Source organism: Lampetra fluviatilis (genome assembly GCF_964198595.1).
Source record: "Lampetra fluviatilis chromosome 45 unlocalized genomic scaffold, kcLamFluv1.1 SUPER_45_unloc_1, whole genome shotgun sequence".
NCBI classification, from domain to species: domain Eukaryota; kingdom Metazoa; phylum Chordata; class Hyperoartia; order Petromyzontiformes; family Petromyzontidae; genus Lampetra; species Lampetra fluviatilis.
Window position 1 is genome coordinate 719,341 of NW_027620425.1, and position 26,834 is coordinate 746,174.

The 26,834-nt window shown below is 50.1% G+C and overlaps 1 protein-coding gene across 2 annotated transcripts; it reads right to left on the reverse strand.

Annotated features, from left to right (window-relative positions):
• Positions 1–16,210: 16,210 nt before the first annotated feature.
• LOC144953814 (aerolysin-like protein) lies at positions 16,211–22,592 on the reverse strand. 2 transcript variants are annotated; one of them, XM_078884454.1, is made up of 2 exons: positions 22,541–22,592; positions 16,211–18,792 (listed from the first exon to the last, which is right to left on the reverse strand). In XM_078884454.1, the coding sequence occupies exon 2, from the start codon at positions 18,774–18,776 to the stop codon at positions 17,835–17,837; it is 942 nt and encodes a 313-aa protein (XP_078740580.1). In that variant the 5' UTR covers positions 18,777–18,792; positions 22,541–22,592; the 3' UTR covers positions 16,211–17,834. The 2 variants fall into 2 exon arrangements, with proteins under 2 accessions (XP_078740580.1, XP_078740581.1); XM_078884455.1 differs by lacking the exon at positions 22,541–22,592 and adding an exon at positions 19,889–19,973.
• Between the last annotated feature and the right edge of the window lie 4,242 nt (positions 22,593–26,834).

Here is a 26,834-nt window from a genome sequence, read left to right on the forward strand (position 1 = left end):
CAGAGACCCGTAAACTCACCACACAGAGACCCACAGACTCACCACACAGAGACCCACAGACTCATCACACAGAGAGCCACAGACTCACCACACAGAGAGCCACAGACTCACCCACACAGAGACCCATAGACTCACCACACAGAGACCCGTAGACTCGCCACACAGAGACCCGTAGACTCACCACACAGAGACCCACAGACTCACCACACAGAGACCCACACACTCACCACACAGACCCACAGACTCACCACACAGAGACCCACAGACTCACCCACACAGAGATCCACTGACTCGCCACACAGAGACCCATAGACTCACCACACAGAGACCCACAGACTCACCACACAGAGACCCACAGACTCATCACACAGAGAGCCACAGACTCACCACACAGAGAGCCACAGACTCACCCACACAGAGACCCATAGACTCACCACACAGAGACCTGTAGACTCGCCACACAGAGACCCATAGACTCACCACACAGAGACCCACAGACTCACCACACAGAGACCCACAGACTCACCACACAGACCCACAGACTCACCACACAGAGACCCACAGACTCACCCACACAGAGATCCACTGACTCGCCACACAGAGACCCATAGACTCACCACACAGAGACCCATAGACTCACCACACAGAGAGATATACAGACTCACCCACACAGATAGATCCATAGACTCGCCACGCAGAGACCCATAGACTCACCACACAGAGACCCACAGACTCACCACGCAGAGACCCACAAACTCATCACACAGAGACCCACAGACTCACCACACAGAGACCCACAGACTCACCCACACAGAGATCCACTGACTCGCCACACAGAGACCCGTAGACTCACCACAGAGACCCGTAGACTCACCACACAGAGACCCGTAGACTCACCACACAGAGACCCACAGACTCATCACACAGAGAGCCACAGACTCACCACACAGAGAGCCACAGACTCACCCACACAGAGACCCATAGACTCACCACACAGAGACCCGTAGACTCGCCACACAGAGACCCGTAGACTCACCACACAGAGACCCACAGAATCACCACACAGAGACCCACACACTCACCACACAGACCCACAGACTCACCACACAGAGACCCACAGACTCACCCACACAGAGATCCACTGACTCGCCACACAGAGACCCATAGACTCACCACACAGAGACCCATAGACTCACCACACAGAGACCCACAGACTCACCACGCAGAGACCCACAAACTCATCACACAGAGACCCACAGACTCACCACACATAGACCCAAAGACTCACCACACAGAGACCCATAGACTTACCACACAGAGAGACCTACAGACTCACCCACACAGAGAGACCCATAGACTCACCACACAGAGACCCGTAGACTCACCCCACAGAGACCCAGAGACTCACCACACAGAGACCCACAGACTCATCACACAGAGAGCCACAGACTCACCACACAGAGAGCCACAGACTCACCCACACAGAGACCCATAGACTCACCACACAGAGACCCGTAGACTCGCCACACAGAGACCCATAGACTCACCACACAGAGACCCACAGACTCACCACACAGAAACCCACAGACTCACCACACAGACCCACAGACTCACCACACAGAGACCCACAGACTCACCCACACAGAGATCCACTGACTCGCCACACAGAGACCCATAGACTCACCACACAGAGACCCATAGACTCACCACACAGAGAGATATACAGACTCACCCACACAGATAGATCCATAGACTCGCCACGCAGAGACCCATAGACTCACCACACAAAGACCCACAGACTCACCACGCAGAGACCCACAAACTCATCACACAGAGACCCACAGACTCACCACACATAGACCAAAAGACTCACCACACAGAGACCCATCGACTTACCACACAGAGAGACCTACAGACTCACCCACACAGAGAGATCCATAGACTCGCCACACAGAGACTCACAGATTCACCACGCAGAGACCCACAAACTCATCACACAGAGACCCACAGACTCACCACACAAAGACCCATAGACTCACCCACACAGAAAGATCCACAGACTCACCACAAAGAGTCCCATAGACTCACCGCACAGAGTGACCCACAGACTCACCACACAGAGACCCACAGACTCACCACACAGAGACCCACAGACTCACCACACAGAGAGACCTACAGACTCACCCACACAGAGAGATCCATAGACTCGCCACGCAGAGACCCATAGACTCACCACACAGAGACCCGTAAACTCACCACACAGAGACCCACAGACTCACCACACAGAGACCCACAGACTCATCACACAGAGAGCCACAGACTCACCACACAGAGAGCCACAGACTCACCCACACAGAGACCCATAGACTCACCACACAGAGACCCGTAGACTCGCCACACAGAGACCCGTAGACTCACCACACAGAGACCCACAGACTCACCACACAGAGACCCACACACTCACCACACAGACCCACAGACTCACCACACAGAGACCCACAGACTCACCCACACAGAGATCCACTGACTCGCCACACAGAGACCCATAGACTCACCACACAGAGACCCACAGACTCACCACACAGAGACCCACAGACTCATCACACAGAGAGCCACAGACTCACCCACACAGAGACCCATAGACTCACCACACAGAGACCTGTAGACTCGCCACACAGAGACCCATAGACTCACCACACAGAGACCCACAGACTCACCACACAGAGACCCACAGACTCACCACACAGACCCACAGACTCACCACACAGAGACCCACAGACTCACCCACACAGAGATCCACTGACTCGCCACACAGAGACCCATAGACTCACCACACAGAGACCCATAGACTCACCACACAGAGAGATATACAGACTCACCCACACAGATAGATCCATAGACTCGCCACGCAGAGACCCATAGACTCACCACACAGAGACCCACAGACTCACCACGCAGAGACCCACAAACTCATCACACAGAGACCCACAGACTCACCACACAGAGACCCACAGACTCACCCACACAGAGATCCACTGACTCGCCACACAGAGACCCGTAGACTCACCACAGAGACCCGTAGACTCACCACACAGAGACCCGTAGACTCACCACACAGAGACCCACAGACTCATCACACAGAGAGCCACAGACTCACCACACAGAGAGCCACAGACTCACCCACACAGAGACCCATAGACTCACCACACAGAGACCCGTAGACTCGCCACACAGAGACCCGTAGACTCACCACACAGAGACCCACAGAATCACCACACAGAGACCCACACACTCACCACACAGACCCACAGACTCACCACACAGAGACCCACAGACTCACCCACACAGAGATCCACTGACTCGCCACACAGAGACCCATAGACTCACCACACAGAGACCCATAGACTCACCACACAGAGAGATATACAGACTCACCCACACAGAGAAATCCATAGACTCGCCACGCAGAGACCCATAGACTCACCACACAGAGACCCACAGACTCACCACGCAGAGACCCACAAACTCATCACACAGAGACCCACAGACTCACCACACATAGACCCAAAGACTCACCACACAGAGACCCATAGACTTACCACACAGAGAGACCTACAGACTCACACACACAGAGAGACCCAAAGACTCACCACACAGAGACCCGTAGACTCACCCCACAGAGACCCACAGACTCACCACACAGAGACCCACAGACTCATCACACAGAGAGCGACAGACTCACCACACAGAGAGCCACAGACTCACCCACACAGAGACCCATAGACTCACCACACAGAGACCCGTAGACTCGCCACACAGAGACCCATAGACTCACCACACAGAGACCCACAGACTCACCACACAGAGACCCACAGACTCACCACACAGACCCACAGACTCACCACACAGAGACCCACAGACGCACCCACACAGAGATCCACTGACTCGCCACACAGAGACCCATAGACTCACCACACAGAGACCCATAGACTCACCACACAGAGAGATATACAGACTCACCCACACAGAGAAATCCATAGACTCGCCACGCAGAGACCCATAGACTCACCACACAGAGACCCACAGACTCACCACGCAGAGACCCACAAACTCATCACACAGAGACCCACAGACTCACCACACATAGACCCGTAGACTCACCCCACAGAGACCCACAGACTCACCACACAGAGACCCACAGACTCATCACACAGAGACACACAGACGCACCCACACAGAGATCCACTGACTCGCCACACAGAGACCCATAGACTCACCACACAGAGACCCATAGACTCACCACACAGAGAGATATACAGACTCACCCACACAGATAGATCCATAGACTCGCCACGCAGAGACCCATAGACTCACCACACAGAGACCCACAGACTCACCACGCAGAGACCTACAAACTCATCACACAGAGACCCATAGACTCACCACACATAGATCCAAAGACTCACCACACAGAGACCCATCGACTTACCACACAGAGGGACCTACAGACTCACCCACACAGAGAGATCCATAGACTCGCCACACAGAGACTCACAGACTCACCACGCAGAGACCCACAAACTCATCACACAGAGACCCACAGACTCACCACACAGAGACCCATAGACTCACTCACACAGAAAGATCCACAGACTCACCACAAAGAGTCCCATAGACTCACCGCACAGAGTGACCCACAGACTCACCACACAGAGACCCACAGACTCACCACACAGAGACCCACAGACTCACCACACAGAGACCCACAGACTCACCCACACAGAGATCCACTGACTCGCCACACAGAGACCCGTAGACTCACCACACAGAGAGACCTACAGACTCACCCACACAGAGAGATCCATAGACTCGCCACGCAGAGACCCATAGACTCACCACACAGAGACCCGTAGACTCACCACACAGAGACCCACAGACTCACCACACAGAGACCCACAGACTCATCACACAGAGAGCCACAGACTCACCACACAGAGAGCCACAGACTCACCCACACAGAGACCCATAGACTCACCACACAGAGACCCGTAGACTCGCCACACAGAGACCCGTAGACTCACCACACAGAGACCCACAGACTCACCACACAGAGACCCACACACTCGCCACACAGACCCACAGACTCACCACACAGAGACCCACAGACTCACCCACACAGAGATCCACTGACTCGCCACACAGAGACCCATAGACTCACCACACAGAGACCCATAGACTCACCACACAGAGAGATATACAGACTCACCCACACAGAGAGATCCATAGACTCGCCACGCAGAGACCCATAGACTCACCACACAGAGACCCACAGACTCACCACGCAGAGACCCACAAACTCATCACACAGAGACCCACAGACTCACCACACATAGACCCAAAGACTCACCACACAGAGACCCATAGACTTACCACACAGAGAGACCTACAGACTCACCCACACAGAGAGACCCATAGACTCACCACACAGAGACCCGTAGACTCACCCCACAGAGACCCACAGACTCACCACACAGAGACCCACAGACTCATCACACAGAGAGCCAAAGACTCACCACACAGAGAGCCACAGACTCACCCACACAGAGACCCATAGACTCACCACACAGAGACCCGTAGACTCGCCACACAGAGACCCATAGACTCACCACACAGAGACCCACAGACTCACCACACAGAGACCCACAGACTCACCACACAGACCCACAGACTCACCACACAGAGACCCACAGACTCACCGACACAGAGATCCACTGACTCGCCACACAGAGACCCATAGACTCACCACACAGAGACCCATAGACTCACCACACAGAGAGCTTTACAGACTCACCCACACAGATAGATCCATAAACTCGCCACGCAGAGACCCATAGACTCACCACACAGAAACCCACAGACTCACCACGCAGAGACCCACAAACTCATCACACAGAGACCCACAGACTCACTACACATAGACCCAAAGACTCACCACACAGAGACCCATAGACTTACCACACAGAGAGACCTACAGACTCACCCACACAGAGAGATCCATAGACTCGTCACACAGAGACTCACAGACTCACCACGCAGAGACCCACAAACTCATCACACAGAGACCCACAGACTCACCACACAGAGACCCATAGACTCACCCACACAGAAAGATCCACAGACTCACCACACAGAGTGACCCATAGACTCACCACACAGAGACCCACAGACTCATCACACAGAGACCCACAGACTCACCACACAGAAACCCACAGACTCACCCACACAGAGAGATCCACAGACTCACCACACAGAGATCCATAGACTCACCACACAGAGACCCACAGACTCACCCACACAGAGAGATCCACAGACTTACAACACAGAGACCCATAGACTCACGACACAGAGACTCATAAACTCACCACACAGAGAGACCTACAGACTCACCACACAGAGACCCACAGACTCATCACATAGAGACCCACAGACTCACCACACAGAGAGACGCACAGACTCACCACACAGCGAATCATAGACTCATTACACAGAGACCCATATACTCTTTTCACAGAGACCCATAGACTCATTACACAGAGACCCATAGACTCATCACACAGAGACCCATAGCCTCGCCACATAGAGACCCATAGACTTACCACACAGAGAGACCTACAGACTAACCCACACAGAGAGATCCATAGACTCGCCACATAGAGACTCACAGACTCACCACGCAGAGACCCACAAACTCATCACACAGAGACCCACAGACTCACCACACAGAGACCCATAGACTCACCCACACAGAAAGATCCACAGACTCACCACAAAGAGTCCCATAGACTCACCGCACAGAGTGACCCACAGACTCACCACACAGAGACCCACAGACTCATCACACAGAGAGATCCACAGACTCACCACACAGAGTGACACATAGACTCACCACACAGAGACCCACAGACTCATCACACAGAGACCCACAGACTCACCACACAGAAACCCACAGACTCACCCACACAGAGAGATCCACAGACTCACGACACAGAGATCCACAGACTTACAACACAGAGACCCATAGACTCACGACACAGAGACTCATAAACTCACCACACAGAGAGACCTACAGACTCACCACACAGAGACCCACAGACTCATCACATAGAGACCCACAGACTCACCACATAGAGAGACGCACAGACTCACCACACAGCGAATCATAGACTCATTACACAGAGACCCATATACTCGTTTCACAGAGACCCATATACTCATTACACAGAGACCCATAGACTCATCACACAGAGACCCATAGACGCATTACACATAGAGCCATAGACTCACCACACATAGACCCACAGACTCACCACACAGAGACCCATAGACTCGCCACATAGAGACCCATAGACTCACCACACAGAAACCCATAGACTCACCCTACAGAGACCCATAGACTCACCACACAGATACCCATAGACTCACTACACAGAGACCCATAGACTCACCACCCAGAAACCCATAGACTCACCACGCAGAGACCCATAAACTCACCACACAGAGACCCATAGACTCACCACACAGAGACCCACAGACTCACTACACAGAGACCCATAGACTCATCACACAGAGACCCATAGACGCATTACACAGAGAGCCATAGACTCACCACACAGATCCACAGACTCACCACATAGAGACCCATAGACTCGCCACACAGAGACCCATAGACTCACCACACAGAAACCCATAGACTCACCCTACAGAGACCCATAGACTCACCACACAGATACCCATAGACTCACTACACAGAGACCCATAGATTCACCACCCAGAAACCCATAGACTCACCACCCAGAAACCCATAGACTCACCACACAGAGACCCATAGACTCACCACACAGAGACCCACAGACTCACCACACAGAGACCCACAGACTCACCACACAGATACCCATAGATTCACCACAGAGTGACCCATAGACTCACCACACAGAAACCCATAGACTCACCACGCAGAGACCCATAGACTCACCACACAGATACCCACAGACTCACCACACAGAGACCCACAGACTCACCTCTTAGAGACCCATAGACTCACCACACAGAGACCCACAGACTCACCACACAGAGACCCGTAGACTAACCTCATAGAGACCCATAGACTCATCACATAGAGACCCACAGACTCACCACACAGAGAGACGCACAGACTCACCACACAGCGAATCATAGACTCATTACACAGAGACCCATAAACTCTTTTCACAGAGACCCATAGACTCATTACACAGAGACCCATAGTCTCATCACACAGAGACCCATAGACGCATTACACAGAGAGCCATAGACTCACCACACATAGACCCACAGACTCACCACACAGAGACCCATAGACTCACCACACAGAAACCCATAGACTCACCCTATAGAGACCCATAGACTCACCACACAGATACCCATAGACTCACTACACATAGACCCATAGACTCACCACCCAGAAACCCATAGACTCACCACGCAGAGACCCATAGACTCACCACACAGAGACCCACAGACTCACTACACAGAGACCCATAGACTCATCACACAGAGACCCATAGACGCATTACACAGAGAGCCATAGACTCACCACACAGAGATCCACAGACTCACCACACAGAGACCCAAAGACTCACCCTACAGAGACCCATAGACTCACCACACAGATACCCATAGACTCACTACACAGAGACCCATAGACTCACCACCCAGAAACCCATAGACTCACCACCCAGAAACCCATAGACTCACCACACGGAGACCCATAGACTCACCACACAGAGACCCACAGACTCACCATACAGAGACCCACAGACTCACCACACAGAGACCCATAGATTCACCACAGAGTGACCCATAGACTCACCACGCAGAAACCCATAGACTCACCACGCAGAGACCCATAGACTCACCACACAGATACCCACAGACTCACCACACAGAGACCCACAGACTCACCTCATAGAGACCCATAGACTCACCACACAGAGACCCACAGACTCACCACACAGAGACCCGTAGACTAACCTCATAGAGACCCATAGACTCACTTATCTCTGTCAACCCACACGGTTCACTCCGTGTTTATGTACAGAGTGTTGAGACCCACACAGCGTTCAGCCGTTTCAATGCAGGCTTTGTAGAATGAACGTTGAGGTTCACAAGGGGTACACGATGACCAATACGGTCTGAATGGGTCTGTAATAATGTAGGGTACTGATAAGGGGTTGACAGGTATGTAGTGGTGTAGTGTATAGTGAGGTGTATAGTGTAGTGTATAGTGTATAGTAGTGTAGTGAACAGTGTAGTGTGTAGTGTAGTGTATAGTAGTATAGTGTAATGTGTAGTGTATAGCTGTATAGTGTAGTGTGTAGTGTCGTGTATAGTGTTGTGTATGGTGTAGTGTATAGTGTAGTGTAGAGTGTAGTGTATAGTAGTATAGTGTAGTGTATAGTGTTGTGTATAGTAGCATAATGTAGTGTATAGTGTAGTGTATCGTGTAGTACATAGTGTAGTGTATAGTAGTATAGTGTATAGTGTAGTGTATAGTGTGTAATGTAGTGTGTAGTGTATAGTGTAGTGTATGGTGTAGTCTATAGTGTAATGTATAGTGTAGTGTGCAATGTAGTGTGTAGTGTATAGTGTAGTGTAGTGCATAGGATGTCAAGGGGTTGACCGGGTATGGCAATCGCCCGGAACATTGATGGCAGACAAGTAGGTGGAGACATCGTGACACAAATTCCTCACAAATCTCGTGGTGGTTCACTTAGCTGCGGGCCTCCGAGTGCTCGCGGCATCTGAACTCTGGTCACCTGAAACTTTCAGGTCGTTAAAGCGGCATCCCCCACGCCATGCGGTTAGCGAGCGTCCTCACGCCCACCCACGCCTCGCGTTCCCTGTCAAGCCCTTGTTGATGCCCTGGCTTATTACAGGCCAATGGAGACGCTAGTGGTCACACCGTGATACTTGTGAATCTTAACGTTTATTCTGTACGCAGCACGTTTTACTCCACTATACTAAACTATACACTACACTATACACTACACTACTATACACTACACTACTATACACTACACTATACACTACACTACTATACACTACACTATACTACACTCTACACTATATACTACACTCATATACACTACACTATACACTACACTATACACTACTATATACACTACACTATACACTACACTACTCTATACACTACACTATACACTACTATATACACTACACTATATACTACACTCATATACACTACACAATACACTACTATATACACTACACTATACACTACACTCATATACACTACACTATACACTACACTATACACTACTATATACACTACACGATATACACTACACAATACACTACACTATACACTACTATATACACTACACTATACACTACAGTCATATACACTACACAATACATTACACTATACACTACACTATACACTACACTCATATACACTACACACTACGCTATACATTACATTATACACTACACTCATATACACTACACTACTATACACTACACTATAAACTACACTATACACTATACTAAACTATACACTACACTATAAACTACTCTATACACTACACTATACATTACACTATACACTACACTACACGGAAACCTTATTAAGACGCCGAAAGTCCACACAAAACCGGAGGTTGTCGTCCTTTTTCTCCACCAAAACCACCGGGGCGCCCCACGGGCTCGTGGACTGGGAAATAATGTCCGCAGCCAACATGTCATCGGCAGCCGCATACGATGCGGGTTCAAGCGAATGGGGCTGGCGTCACCCGTGTCTACGCGATGGGAAAACAAGGACGTCTGACCCAAGTCGAAATCGTCCCTGCTGAACACATCAGAAAGTCCCTTAGACGGGCTTCGGGGGCGATGGAGGCTGCCAGGTTGAATACAAACTCTTAGGTTCTTTCGGTAAAGTAACGGAGGTAAAAAATGAAAATGAAAATAAAATAATAATAAATGAAAATAAATAAATTAAATCACGACGTTTCGGAAGCAACACAAGCCTCCGGCAGTTCTACCTAATGACGGAGGCTTGTGTTGCCTCCGAAACGTCGAGATTTATTATTTTATTTCTGTTATTATTTCTATTAGTTTATTATTTATTATTCTTTTTTCCCTACGTTACTTTACCGAAAAAACCTAAGAGAATGAATCCTTGCAGTCAGGAATGCTTCAAATCTAGGTTGAATACCTCTAAGAACCAGGCTCGGGATGAACGTTGTGCACTGAGGTCAAAAGTGGACATGCCGTGGTCGTTTGGGGATGCCGTGTGTGGCTTCATTGCCCGTTGGCACCTCTCCCAAGCTCCACTAACCATGGCAGGGGCCCATGACAATTGTTGAGGTTTTGCGTCCTCGGGGTGTCCGCGTTCGTCACGGTCGCCGGCGTTGGTTCGTTCACCCGTCGCAATTGAAACCGAGATTTGAAGCTTTCGTGACTGCAAGGATTCATACTCTTAGGTTTGTTTCGGTAAAGTCACGTAGGTAAAAAATAATAATAAAATAATAATAAATGAAAATAAATTAATTAAATCACGACGTTTTGGAGGCAACACAAGTCTCTGTCTTCAGGTGGGACCGTCACAGCTAAATTTACTGTATCAAGTGAGGAGAAATCCAAGAAACAAGATCTTATATACTGGTTAAGGGGAGGGGGGAGGGGCTTATCTAAATGTGGTAGTCAGGGTTAGGCCTCGGCAAAGTAAGGTAATTTACCCTTTTTACCGGGTAAAAGGGTAAAGGTAAAGGGTAAAGGTGTCGACATGCCAAGGGGTAAGGTAAAGGGTAGGGTAAAGGTAGCTTGGAAGAATTACCCGGTAGGGTAAAGGTAGCACAAAGTATTACCCGGTAAATACGGTGCCTTTTTTACCGCTAAAAGCTCCGTGGTGCAGTCCGTGGCATACATTTAATAAGTAATATTAAAACAAACCTGATTAAAAACACGCTTTTATGAAACGTACTAGTAATGGCAGAACTCCACGACTCCAGGAAGTGGTCTCGAAGCTCGCCATAACGTAAGGGGCCGTGGCCAATTTCAGCCAACGTCAGTTGAGCGTCGACAATTAGACCCAAGCCGAAACATAACATATAAAACAAATGTTTAAAAACATATTTTTTATGATAGGATATAGTATTGTCATCAGTATGACCTAAGTATACCAAGTTTGTAGTCGATACCACATTAGGAAGTGGGTAAAAATTCAGTTTCAAGATTTGAGGATACATCAACAACAATAACAACAACAACAACAACAACGACAACAACAACGATGCCAACCCCAGCTGCAAGCGATGATGAAATTCTCGCTTGCAACTTTCATCAGCTAACTGAGACCAGGCCACTTTTGGTTGGAATGGGATCCTGGGTGTACACCCACCACCGGAGTGGAAGAATGGCAGGCGCATCTTACAGATGACAAGTCGATGCTCAGTGGGCAGATCAGCTCCACGATAGGTCCTGGTGTCAAGGACATGGGCTCGCATCTGCTGGTCCGTCACTATGTAGTCCAGCAGATGTTCTTGCTTGGACCCGGCATGTATCCATGATGTTGTGTGGATGCGCCGATGCCGGAAGAGCGTGTTGGTAATTACAAGCCCATGGGCTGCACAAAAATCTAGCAGCCTCCTACCGTTATTATTGAGCTGATCTGGCCCATGCCTTCCAATCACTCCAGACCAGGTGCCAGCATCATGACCAACTCGGGCATTGAAGTCACCCAACAAGATGACTCTGTCCCGAGTGGCCACTTTAGTCAGAACCTGTGACAGGAGGTCATAGAAAGCGTCTGACTCATCGGCTTTGCCTGCATCCCTCCACGGATTGATTGATGGGAAGGCGAGCCCAAAGTGTCCTGGGGCTTACAGCTTCCCACACCTCACCGCCACGCTCCCACGCCCCCTTCATTCTTTTGTTCAGAAGAAGAGCCACACCCTGTTGTTTGGCAGTCTCCTGCCCCGAGTAGAGGACTGTCCACCCCTCATGGTGGCAGGATCCAGAACCGGTCCACCGGACCTCCTGAATGCCACAGAGATCCAGGCGGTACCGGTCCAGCTCCCGACAGAGGAGTGGCAGCCTCTCCTCCGCAGTGAGCGTTCGAACATTCCACGTGGCCATCCGCAATGGTTTTTCGTTGTTTCTGGAGGAGCCCCGAGGGTGAAAATTCAATCTCCTGGCTCCGCCAAATGGGGTTTGGCCAGGAGACGTCATAAAAGCCTGACCCCCCGGGGCCTCCGGCACAAGCTTATTAGTTACAGGTTTATGTTTAATTCGTAGTTTAGTGGTGGTTAATTGAAGGTGGATGGGTTACCAGCCCCTCGCACCCGTCCAGAGCCCCCGTTTAGCCACTGTGGTGGTCACAGACGCCATGAGGGGAGAGGCCAATGGGCATTGGACCTCCCCCCACAGCACTGCCCACGACAGTGTTGCCCGTCCGGCACCGCGAGGAGGTAGGAGGTTGTTTTGCCGGACTTATCCTTCACACACACAAAGACACACACAGTATATAAATTGTCGTAAAGAAACGCTGTGGTGGTTACAAACGGCATGAAGGGAAAGTGGGCACTGCCCACCACAGCGTTACCGTCCGGCACCACGAGGAGGTAGGGGGTTGTTTTTGCCGGACACACACATCGGTAGATACACACACAGTCACACAAACAGAGACACAACAACAACAATCGCCATTCGTCACTAAGTGGCGGTGACGTCACCACGACGCTTGTCCCAGGCCATGTGCACCTTGAGGCTACCACGTGAAGTCTCGAACTCCCACCGGTAGGAGGTCACCGCTACACCACCACTACACTACCACCACACCACCGCCATTACACCACAACTACACCACCACTACACCACCACCCCTACACCCCACTACACCACCACTACACCAGCACTACATCACCACTAGACCACCACCACCACGACACTAACATCACCGCTACACCGCCACTACACCACCACCACTACACCTACACCGCCACACCACCACCAACTACACCACCACCCCTACACCGCCACTACATCACCACTACACCACTAGACCACCACGACCGCTACACCACCACTACACCACCATCACCACTACACCTACACCACCACCACCGCTACACCACCACCGCTACACCACCACTACACCACCACCCCCACTGTCGTCGCTCTCTTGTCGTCACGCTAAGATCAAGTTCAGGTCACGTGACCGCGTCGACGTCATTAGGGCCCCGCCCACCGCCCGACGCAGCCAATCGGTGAGCTTCGGTGTCATGGGAACGAAGCGCAGCCATTTCGTGACGAGTACAGCACTCGTGTGTAGTGTGTAGTGTAGTGTATAGTAGTTTATAGTGTAGTGTATAGTTTATAGTGTAGTGTATAGTGCATAGTGTAGTGTATAGTTTAGTGTATAGTAGTTTATTGTGTAGTGCACATTGTAGTGTATAGTTTAGTGTATAGTGTAGTGTATAGTTCATAGTGTAGTGTATAGTGTAGTGTATAGTTTAGTGTATAGTGTAGTGTATAGTTTGTATTGTAGTGTATAGTGTAGTGTATAGTTTATAGTGTAGTGTATAGTTTGTATAGTGTAGTGTGTAGTATAGTGTAGTGTATGGTAGTGTATAGTGTAGTTTATAGTAGTATAGTGTAGTGTATGGTAGTGTATGGTAGTGTATAGTGTAGTGCAGTGTAGTGTATAGTTTATAATGTATAGTGTAGGGTATAGTGGTGTATAATAGTGTATAGTGCAGTGTATATTGGTGTATAGTAGTGTATAGTGTAGTACAGTGTAGTGTATGGTAGTGTGTAGTGTATAGTGTAGTGTAGTACACTAGTACAGCACACCGGTTGTGTGTTGGAGAGCAAAGCCACGACATTTACAATCCGAGCCCCGTGACGTTTCGCCGGTAATCACAACGACCGGCTTCATCAGGCGACAGCCGCGGATTTGTGGAGAAATCCTGCTTTGCTTAATGAATAAGAGGGGATAGACGTGATGGCACCACTTGTGAGCGCTTCTTTGGGCGAGTTGGGAGGGGATTAATGCCTATAAATCACCGTGGGTATCCATTGCCGCGTGGGTTCCTTGTACGTTCATAAACGTACGATAAGCCACTCGCGTTGTGCGAGCGGTTCGTCGAAAATGGGCCGTCCATAAATGGCGTCACGCGATTTTGGACGATTTTTGACCCCCCCCCCCTCGTCACAAAAAGTCAGACCCCTCCCCCCCTCAAATATGACGTCACAAAGCTCTGCTCCCCTCCCCCAAAAAACCACATTTACATTTTGAAAATAAAACATGCTTCAAATCGCTTTAAAGTATTGTCATTGTAGTGCGTATTTAACGTGGTGCTGTACTCTGATGTTGTAGGAGTGTTGTTATGACGATTCGTGTTGTTATAACAATTCTATATTTATTTAAAGTTGCGCATTTTTACGTGTTTTTATGTGACGTCACATTTCTCAACCCCTCCCCCCCGTCGTCACACATCGTCACAAATGTCTGACCCCCCACCCCCCAGGTGCATGACGTCATTTATGGACGGCCCCAAATGGGACTTCTGAGCCCGCATTTTCCCCTTCAAAGCGACGGTGTCGATCACTCGGCAGAGAGGGAGAGACACGGAGAATCGAGAATTCCGTCTTAATCACGTGCGATTGAAAATCGAATAAATGAAAAAAATGTCAGCGGCGCCACGTGAGTTCTCCGCCACAGGTTTTAAAAAAGATAAATTTTCTTATTATTTTTTAAAATCATTATTTTTAAAAATATTTATATTTTTTCTTATTATTTTAGAAAAATAATAATTTCTATTTTTCTTATTATTTTAAAAAATAATGATTTTTTTAAAATTATTATTTATATTTTTTCTTAATATTAAAAATTTTTTTATTATGTAATAAAAAGCATTATTTTTATTTTTTCTTATTATTTTTTAAAAATTGTTATTTATATTTTTTCTTATTATTTATTTAAAATGTTATTTTTTATTTTTTATTATTATAATTTTTTATGACATTTTTTTCTTCCTGTGGCCACCAACTCGCCGCGGCCGAAAGTCCTGGCTTAACCGCGTCCGGATTCGAACCCAGGTGGTGGGTTTTTTTGGGTTTTCGGACGATGCCACCCCTCACCCCAGAGCAACCGCAGTTCCGGCGTTCTTTTTCAAAGACATTTTATTTTATTTCTCACCCTGCACAGCCATCCCGTAGCACCGAATCACGAGCAGTCAAACGTGCGCGTGACCCCCTTTCTGCTTGCATGCACTTTCCCACGATTCAAAGAGCACGCGACTCATAACGTGAATTGGTGGCGACGGACGCGATAAGAGGGGGTGGGTGGGGGTGGGTGGGGGGGGGGGGTCTCCCCACCCCCACCCACCCCCCAACTCGTTTTGGACGTCAACGTTGGAGGAGCTGTCGCCAAATCGAGGCCACCACCTTCCTCCTGATTTGCGCTTCGCGGTGTGAAGTTGAAGGCAAGTCCACACACACACGCGCACACACACGCACACACTCGTACGCACGCGCAAACACACGCACACACTCGCACACACACGCGCGCAAACACTTGCACACACACTTGCACACACACGCACACACATGCGCACACACACACGCACACACACGCGCGCACACTCGCACACACGCGCACACACACGCGCGCACTCGCACACACGCGCACGCATGCACACACTCGCACACACTCGCACACACTCGTACACACGTGCGTGTCTGCGTGGACTTGCCGATGACCGGTACCAGCGGTATCAAGATCGACCTCTGTGGAGGAGGAGCCTCTTGAAGGACGCTGCTGCTACTGGGCAGTGCCAGGCTAGGTGCACGTTGAGGCTACTGGACAGTTAGAGACAGTCGCCCCTCCAGCAATAACATCGGAGGGTGGAGGAGCGACGCTCACAACAACGAGCAGAGCGCCGGGCGGATAAAATACAGCAAGTTGGCACAGTAGCCCCCCTACAGCCGGTGGTGCATCTACCGGTCATCTCAGTCACTACAACCCATGGCAGCTGCTGGGTCTGTCCCATGACCTCCTACCGGCGGGCGTTCGACACTTCACGTGGTTTCGACGTGGTGCACCTAGCCTGGCACAGGCGTCGTGGTGACATCACCGCCGCTTGGTGGCAAATGGCGGTCGTCGTCGTCATTGTTTGTGTGTTCGGGCGTTTCAGTAAAATAGCCGTCCAAACGCACGTGATTCATTTGGTCAATTACGTGGGTGAACATCCTATAGTTTTTGCATCTCTATTATTTAGTTTGGTGCCATTCGTACGTTGGTGGTGTTGGTGGGGGCAGTGGCAGTGGCGGTGGTGGTGGTGGGGGCGGTGGTGGTGGCCAACGCTCTCCAATTTCGATCGAACGTCCCTCCCCCCTCCTTTGAGGGGACCGAGTCCACCGATTGATTCTGCGCTTGACTCTGTGCCGGCGGTGCAGACTCTATCGGCCATCGTCAACGTGCGTCGTCATCAACGTGCGTCGTCATAGTCACTTTTCTTCTTTCTATTCCTCTCCCTCGTCGTTTTCGCTTTTGCCGCGGGGGAATTTTCCCCGGCTCCTCCTCCTCCGGCAGCCCATCGAACAAATTACCCTCCCTCAGCACCGTTTTTTTGCGACGCTCGGCCTCCGCAGGGAACAGGTAGGCGGCGGCGTGGCATGCGGCGGCGGCGCCGCTGGCAAAGCACAGAAGAAGCACGGAAGAAGCGTGGAAGAAGCTCGGAGGCCCTCGCGAGGGGGGCGGGTGCCGGCCCTCGTCACTTCTCCCGCGTTTCGGCCGTCGCCTTGGTGTAGGCGAGGCCCTTGTAGACCCCCTCCATGGGGACGTCGAAGGTGGCGCCGTTCAACAGGGTCATGCGCACCGTGCCCTTGTAGGGGAGGTCTATTTCCGCGCGGCCGATGTTGATGTCGATGGACACCGTCTTGCCCGGGGGCACGGTGACGTCGAACGAGAGGAGCTCGGTCTTCGACTCGGAGTTCTCGACGCTGCGGGTGCTCTCGGTGCCCACCGTGAAGCTGAAGCCGCTCTCCACCTCGACGACGTCGGGGATGCCGGCCTTGACGCTGATGCTGACGGTCGCCTCGAGCTTGTTCGCGATCGACCACGACGAGGTCTTGGTCAGCGTCTTGGAGGTCTCCACCTTGTAGGTTTGCGGGACGGAGCCCCGGTTCTTGTAGCTGATGGACTTGATCTCCTCCATCTGGACCTTCGGGAGCTCCCGGTGCAGCGTCGGGTACGTCACGTTGATCATCTCGGACCGCTTCACCGAATTGATGAACACGAAGCCCATGCAGTCGATGTCCGAGCCGCCCTTGCCCAGAATCCCGAGGCAGATCCCCGATCCGACGTCGACGGGGTACTCCGTCTTCAGCCCCCAGTCGGTCATCTTCACGAAGAATTCCCGCCCCTTGCTGGTCTTGAACTTGATGGCGCCCAGGCGCGTGCCGGCGCCGTTGCCCCACAGCGACAGCGACGAGAAGAGCTCGCCGGGCTGGAAGACGAACTCGCTGTGGGATCCCGACGGGCTGCCGTACTGCGCGGAGGTTCCGTTGGTCAGCCAGGCCTTCACACACTTCACCTGCCACCCGCCCACCCACACCCAGATCTTCTCAAGCGTCGCCCCGTTGTTCCTGCCGTCGAAGCTGAAGTTGGTGCCGCCTTGTCCTCCGCACGTGTGTATGGCCAGTGGGTACGGCATTCTCTCCTCTCTCGACCTGCTCAGCGCAAGACACACACGCGCGCGCGAACATCGCGACGGTCACCCGCAAGCTCTGCGTCAATCTACGCGCGCAATGTTTTTCATAGACAGATTTGCTTTAGCCGACGTCGTTATGGCGATTCCCAAAAAAAGGAACAGACGTTGGGTCAGATAATTATCGACCGGTAAAATAGCTGGCATCGAAAAAAAAGTTCAAGCCTCGAAGACAAAAAGGTTTGAGCATTGACGAGCGTCGCTGTTTTGAGGTCGAGAGAGCCCTCGTCCGCGATAATTACAGCTCCGTTTAAAGCGCAGGAGGCTTTTGCGACCAACGTCATCCATAATAGAGGGTTTTTTTTTCTGGATTAGATCGCCACGTGAATATATAAATGCGTCGTTAAAACCCCGCCACCGCCGACACAGCCAACCGGTAGGGGTTTGTCATGCAAACAGAGCGTGGCCAATTCGTTACTGGTGTAGAGGAGAGATGTACGCGGTGCGCGCAGTTAAGCGGGTGCAACTGAGGACGAACAGGTGTGTGCGCGTTGCGACACGAGGTTTGCACCGACAAACCACCGGTAACTATGGGGATAAGCGGGTGCAAACGAGGGCGAGCAGGTGGGCACGTTGAGGCAGGAGGTTGGCGTCGGGGAAACGGGAGATGAAGGGTGGGTGATGATAACTGACAGATGGGTGAGCGGGTATGAGGCAACGGTAGGTGAGTGCAGCGGTGGAGTTCTAAGAGTCTAAGAGTCGCTATGTGCAGAGTCACTGATGGGTGGGTGGGGTGCTGTGGGTGGTAGGTGGGATGGTAAGTGGGGTGGGTGGGGTAGGGTGGGTGGGTGTTGTGGGTGGTAGGTGGGGTGGGTAGGTGGGGTGGGGTGGGTTGCGTGGCATGGGTAGGGTGGGGTGGGTAGGTGGTGTGGAGTGGGTGGTGGGTGGTAGGTGGGGTGGGTGGTGGGTGGTGGGTGGGGTGGAGTGGGTGGGGTGGGAGGAGTGTGTGGGGTGGGTGGGGTGAGAGGAGTTGGTCGGGTGGGTGGGGTGGGTGGGGTCGGGTGGGGTGGGTGTGGTGGGTGGTAGTAGCTACTACTGTAGGCGCAGCTTTCTTATACCAAAAAATAAGAGACGCCTTAACTTCCGCTTGTTTGAGGTGTCTTCAATCAAAACTCTTTATTTATTTATTAGTTGCACAAAAACGAGCGATGTCTAAAGTTGATATCTTCGCCTGTCCACGCGCTGCCGTGTCACACTGCAGTGTCACGTTCAAGGATTGTGTCCACCCGCTCCCTGCCCAACTCTTCCCACAACTTCTCATTTATACTGTGAGATCGGAAGTGACGTCACGGGTTCAACCAACGGAGCGTCCAACCACAGGAGGGGGGGGGCTGTTTCTAAACAGTTGGAATATTCCAAATCAAATATAAGCAGTCTGTCAACAAATGTATGACGGATGTACATCAAATGTATACACAGAAATAATACATTCACTCTTTGTCTTATGGTTCTTACAGCTACTATTTATGTAGCTACTACACGTGTAGCTACTACACGTGTCGTAGCTACTACACGTGTCGTAGCTACTACACGTGTCGTAGCTACTACACGTGTCGTAGCTACACCACGTGTAGTAGCTACTACATGTGTCGTAGCTACATGTGTAGTAGCTACATGTGTAGTAGCTACTACATGTGTAGTAGCTACTACATGTGTCGTAGCTACTACATGTGTCGTAGCTACTACATGTGTCGTAGCTACATGTGTAGTAGCTACATGTGTAGTAGCTACTACACGTGTAGTAGCTACTACTTATGTAGCTACTACACGTGTAATAGCTACTCCTCGTGTAGTAGCTACTACACGTGTAGCTACCACTCATGTAGCTACGACACATGTAGTAGCTACAGCGGTGCAAATCGCGAGGCCGTTGTGAGCATGGGCTTACATGTCATTCAAGAAAAGAATAATTCGAACATTTACTTTGGCGATTTCAATCGCGATAATCACTCACCACTCACAACTCACACAACTCACACTCACTACTGACACTCACAACTCACCACTCACAACTCACCACTCACACAACTCACCACTCACACAACTCACACTCACCACTCACACAACTCACCACTCACACAACTCACCACTCACTACTCACCACTCACGACTCACACTCACCTCGCACACCCACCACTCACACAACTCACCACTCACGACTCATACTCTCCTCGCATACTCACCACTCCCATTCAACACTCACCACTCACACTCACACAGTCACTACTCTCCCGTTCACACTCACCACTCAGGAACTCACCACTCAGGAGCTCACCACTCTCACACTCACCACTCTCACACTCACAACTCAACACTCACCAATCACCTCTCACAACTCACCACTCAGAACTCACCACTCACCCTCACTACTCACACGCACTACTGACACTCACAACTCACACAACTCACCTCTCACAATCACCACTCACACCACTCACAACTCACCTCTCACAATCACCACTCACACATCTCACAACTCATCACTTACAACTCACCACTCACAAATCACCACTCACCCCACTCACAACTTATCACTCACAACTCACCACTCACAAATCCCCACTCACACCACTCACAACTCACCACTCACAACTCACCACTCACAAATCACCACTCACAACTCACAATCACCACTCACAACTCACCACTCACAACTCACCACTCACAACTCATCACTCACAAATCACAACTCATCACTCACAACTCACACCACTCACAACTCATCACTCACAACTCACCACTCACAACTCACCACTCACAACTCACCACTCACAAATCACCACTCACCCCACTCACAACTTATCACTCACAACTCACCACTCACAAATCCCCACTCACACCACTCACAACTCACCACTCACAACTCACCACTCACAAATCACCACTCACAACTCACAATCACCACTCACAACTCACCACTCACAACTCACCACTCACAACTCATCACTCACAAATCACAACTCATCACTCACAACTCACACCACTCACAACTCATCACTCACAACTCACCACTCACAACTCACCACTCACAACTCATCACTCACAACTCACACCACTCACAACTCATCACTCACCTCGCACACTCACCACACACTCCCTCACTACTCACCCGCTCACACTCACACTGCACAATGACCACTCACACTCAACACTCACACCAATCACCTCTAACAACTCACCACTCACCTCTCACAACTCACCTTTCACAACTCACCGCTCACCTCTCACACTCACTACTCACACCACTCACCTCTCAAAACTCACCACTCACCTCTCACAACTCATCGCTCACCTCTCACAACTCACCACTCACCTCTCACAACTCACCACTCTCCTCTCACAACTCACCACTCACCTCTCACAACTCACCACTCACAACTCACCACTCACCTCTCACAACTCACCACTCAACACTCACGAAATCACGACTCTCCCGCTCACACTCGCAACTCAACACTCACCAGTGAACTCTCACACCACTCACCTCTCACGACTCACAATCATCTCGCACACTCACAACTCACTACTCACCACTCTCCTCTCACACCTCACACAACTCACTCACCACTCACCTCTCAACACTCACCACTCTCGCTCACCACTCACCTCTCACACCACTCACCTCTCACACCACTCACCACTCTCGCTCACCACTCACCTCTCACACCACTCACCTCTCACACCACTCACCACTCTCGCTCACCACTCACCACAAGGGGCTCAACTCTTGACAGGGAATCGACGTCACTCTCCAATCCTCCTCCCTCCTCTCGCTGGAACTTCTCGCACTTTTATAGCCACCGACCCACGTGGCCACGTGGTCAACCGACCCACGTGGGCCACGTGGTCAACCGACGCACGTGGCCCACCGGCGCGTGCCCCCCCCCCCCCCATGACTTCAGAACAGGTGTGAGTTCTTTCTTTTTTATTTCTTTAGAAATCCCTTTCCTTCTTTTCATTAAATATTTTTACTTCGTTCGATTTTTTTAAATTTCTGTTTTTTTTGTCTTTTTTTACTTTCTTTAAATTCTCTTAAAAAATTTCACGTTATTTAGTTTTCTTAAGTTTTTTTTTATTTCAATTTTTATTTTTGTCTTTCCTTCTTTTTTTTACTTTAACGTTTTGAAGTTGACTTAATTTTTTTCTTTCTTTGCTTTTTTCCTTTCCTCTTTCCTTCTGTTTTTCTTTATTTTATTTTTCCTTCTTTTCCTTAAATATTTTGATTTCGTTATATTTCATTTTTCTTTCTATTCATATTTTTTTTCTTTTTTCTTTGCTTCTTCAAAAAATTCACGTTTTGTTAGTTTCATTCTTTTTTTTCTTCCATTTTATTTTTTTTTTATTTCCTTCTTGTAATCAAATATTATCCTTTTTTCTTTTATTCTTTCTTTTTTCTTTCCCTTTTTAGTTTTCTTTCTTTTTTTATCTTTTGTTGTTCTTTCTTTTCTTCTTTAATTTTCATTTTCTTTAAAAAAAATGTACTTTATATATTTTTTTAGTTTTCTTTATTTTTTTCTACTTTGTTTCTTAAATTTTATTTCCTCTTTTCCTTCTTTTCATCGTTTTTCTTCTTCCTAAAAAAACATCTTTCTTTTTTCTTCCTTGCATTTTCTTAAATTTTCTTTCTCATTTTTTCGTTTATTCCTTATTTAACATTCTTTTTTTCCCTTGTCTTTAATTTTCTTTCCGTCTATCAATTTTTCTTCACGTGTTTTTCTTTCTGTTGCTGCGATGAAGACAACGTTGTGGGGGGGGTTCCGATGTAGGGGGTTGGAGTCGAGGGGGCTGTGGGGGGATGAGGAGTCAATTTTTATTTTTAATAACCAATTTATTTTATATTCGGCACCAGCCAGTACATCGTAGTGTAAGTAGTGTATGGTGGTGTAGTGTATAGTGTAGTGTATAGTAGTGTATAGTGTAGTAGTGTATAGTTGTGTTGTATATAGTAGTGTAGTATATGGTAGTGTGTAGTGTATAGTAGCGTAGTGTATAGTAGTGTGGTGTATAGTGTAGTAATGTATAGTGTAGTGTTTGGTGTGGTGTATAGTAGTGTAGTGTATAGTGTAGTAGTGTATAGTGTAGTGTCTGGTGTAGTGTATAGTGTAGTAGTGTATGGTGTACTGTATAGTAGTGTAGTGTCTGGTGTAGTATGGAAGTCAACACAAATGAGGCAAACAGCGGAGACAGAACGCGAGAGTCAGCGCGTTCCAGGTGAATTAGTGCCCATCGAGGCACCGAGGCTTCGGGCAAAAGAGAATTATTAAGTTTGGGACACGTTGACCGATAATAGTGGACGGAGTTTAATTTACAAATACAAATTCAAGGATAAATAATCATGAGCGTCGCCACGCTGAGTGAAAAGGCTGAGAGGCGATGTTGTGGGCTGGGCATCACGGGCACTGCCCAAAGACTTCGTTGTGTCAACTTGCCTGCCACAGACTCACCCACACAGAGACCCACAGACTCACCACACAGAGACCCGTAGACTCACCACACAGAGAGACCTACAGACTCACCCACACAGAGAGATCCATAGACTCGCCACGCAGAGACCCATAGACTCACCACACAGAGACCCGTAGACTCATCACACAGAGACCCATAGACTCGACACACAGAGAGCCACAGACTCACCCCCACAGAGACCCATAGACTCACCACACAGAGACCCATAGACTCACCACACAGAGAGACCTACAGACTCACCCACACAGAGAGATCCATAGACTCGCCACGCAGAGACCCATAGACTCACCACGCAGAGACCCGTAGACTCACCACACAGAGACCCACAGACTCACCACACAGAGACCCACAGACTCACCACACAGAGACCCGTAGACTCACCACACAGAGACCCGTAGACTCGCCACACAGAGACCCATAGACTCGCCACACAAAGAGCTACAGACTCACCACGCAGAGACCCACAGACTCACCACACAGAGACCCACAGACTCACCACACAGAGAGACCCACAGACTCACCACATAGAGAGACCCACAGACTCATCACACAGAGACCCACAGACTCACCACACAGAGACCCATAGACTCACCACACAGAGACCCACAGACTCATCACACAGAGAGCCACAGACTCACCACACAGAGAGCCACAGACTCACCCACACAGAGACCCATAGACTCACCACACAGAGACCCGTAGACTCGCCACACAGAGACCCGTAGACTCACCACACATAGATCCACAGACTCACCACACAGAGACCCACAGACTCACCACACAGACCTACAGACTCACCACGCAGAGACCCACAAACTCATCACACAGAGACCCACAGACTCACCACACATAGACCCAAAGACTCACCACACAGAGACCCATACACTTACCACACAGAGAGACCTACAGACTCACCCACACAGAGAGACCCATAGACTCACCACACAGAGACCCGTAGACTCACCACACAGAGACCCACAGACTCACCACACAGAGACCCACAGACTCATCACACAGAGAGCCACAGACTCACCACACAGAGAGCCACAAACTCACCCACACAGAGACCCATAGACTCACCACACAGAGACCCGTAGACTCGCCACACAGAGACCCATAGACTCACCACACAGAGACCCACAGACTCACCACACAGAGACCCACAGACTCACCACACAGACCCACAGACTCACCACACAGAGACCCACAGACTCACCCACACAGAGATCCACTGACTCGCCACACAGAGACCCATAGACTCACCACACAGAGACCCATAGACTCACCACACAGAGAGATATACAGACTCACCCACACAGAGAGATCCATAGACTCGCCACGCAGAGACCCATAGACTCACCACACAGAGACCCACAGACTCACCACGCAGAGACCCACAAACTCATCACACAGACCCACAGACTCACCACACATAGACCCAAAAACTCACCACATAGAGACCCATAGACTTACCACACAGAGAGACCTACAGACTCACCCACACAGAGAGATCCATAGACTCGCCACACAGAGACTCACAGACTCACCACGCAGAGACCCACAAACTCATCACACAGAGACCCACAGACTCACCACACAGAGACCCATAGACTCACCCACACAAAAAGATCCACAGACTCACCACAAAGAGTCCCATAGACTCACAGCACAGAGTGACCCACAGACTCACCACACAGAGACCCACAGACTCATCACACAGAGAGATCCACAGACTCACCACACAGAGTGACCCATAGACTCACCACACAGAGACCCACAGACTCATCACACAGAGACCCACAGACTCACCACACAGAAACCCACAGACTCACCCACACAGAGAGATCCACAGACTCACCACACAGAGATCCATAGACTCACCACACAGAGACCCACAGACTCACCCACACAGAGAGATCCACAGACTTACAACACAGAGACCCATAGACTCACGACACAGAGACTCATAAACTCACCACACAGAGAGACCTACAGACTCACCACACAGAGACCCACAGACTCATCACATAGAGACCCACAGACTCACCACACAGAGAGACGCACAGACTCACCACACAGCGAATCATAGACTCATTACACAGAGACCCATATACTCTTTTCACAGAGACCCATAGACTCATTACACAGAGACCCAAAAACTCATCACACAGAGACCCATAGACGCATTACACAGAGAGCCATAGACTCACCACACATAGACCCACAGACTCACCACACAGAGACCCATAGACTCGCCACATAGAGACCCATAGACTCACCACACAGAAACCCATAGACTCACCCTACAGAGACCCATGGACTCACCACACAGATACCCATAGACTCACTACACAGAGACCCATAGACTCACCACCCAGAAACCCATAGACTCACCACGCAGAGACCCATAGACTCACCACACAGATACCCACAGACTCACCACACAGAGACCCACAGACTCACCTCATAGAGACCCATAGACTCACCACACAGAGACCCACAGACTCACCACACAGAGACCCGTAGACTAACCTCATA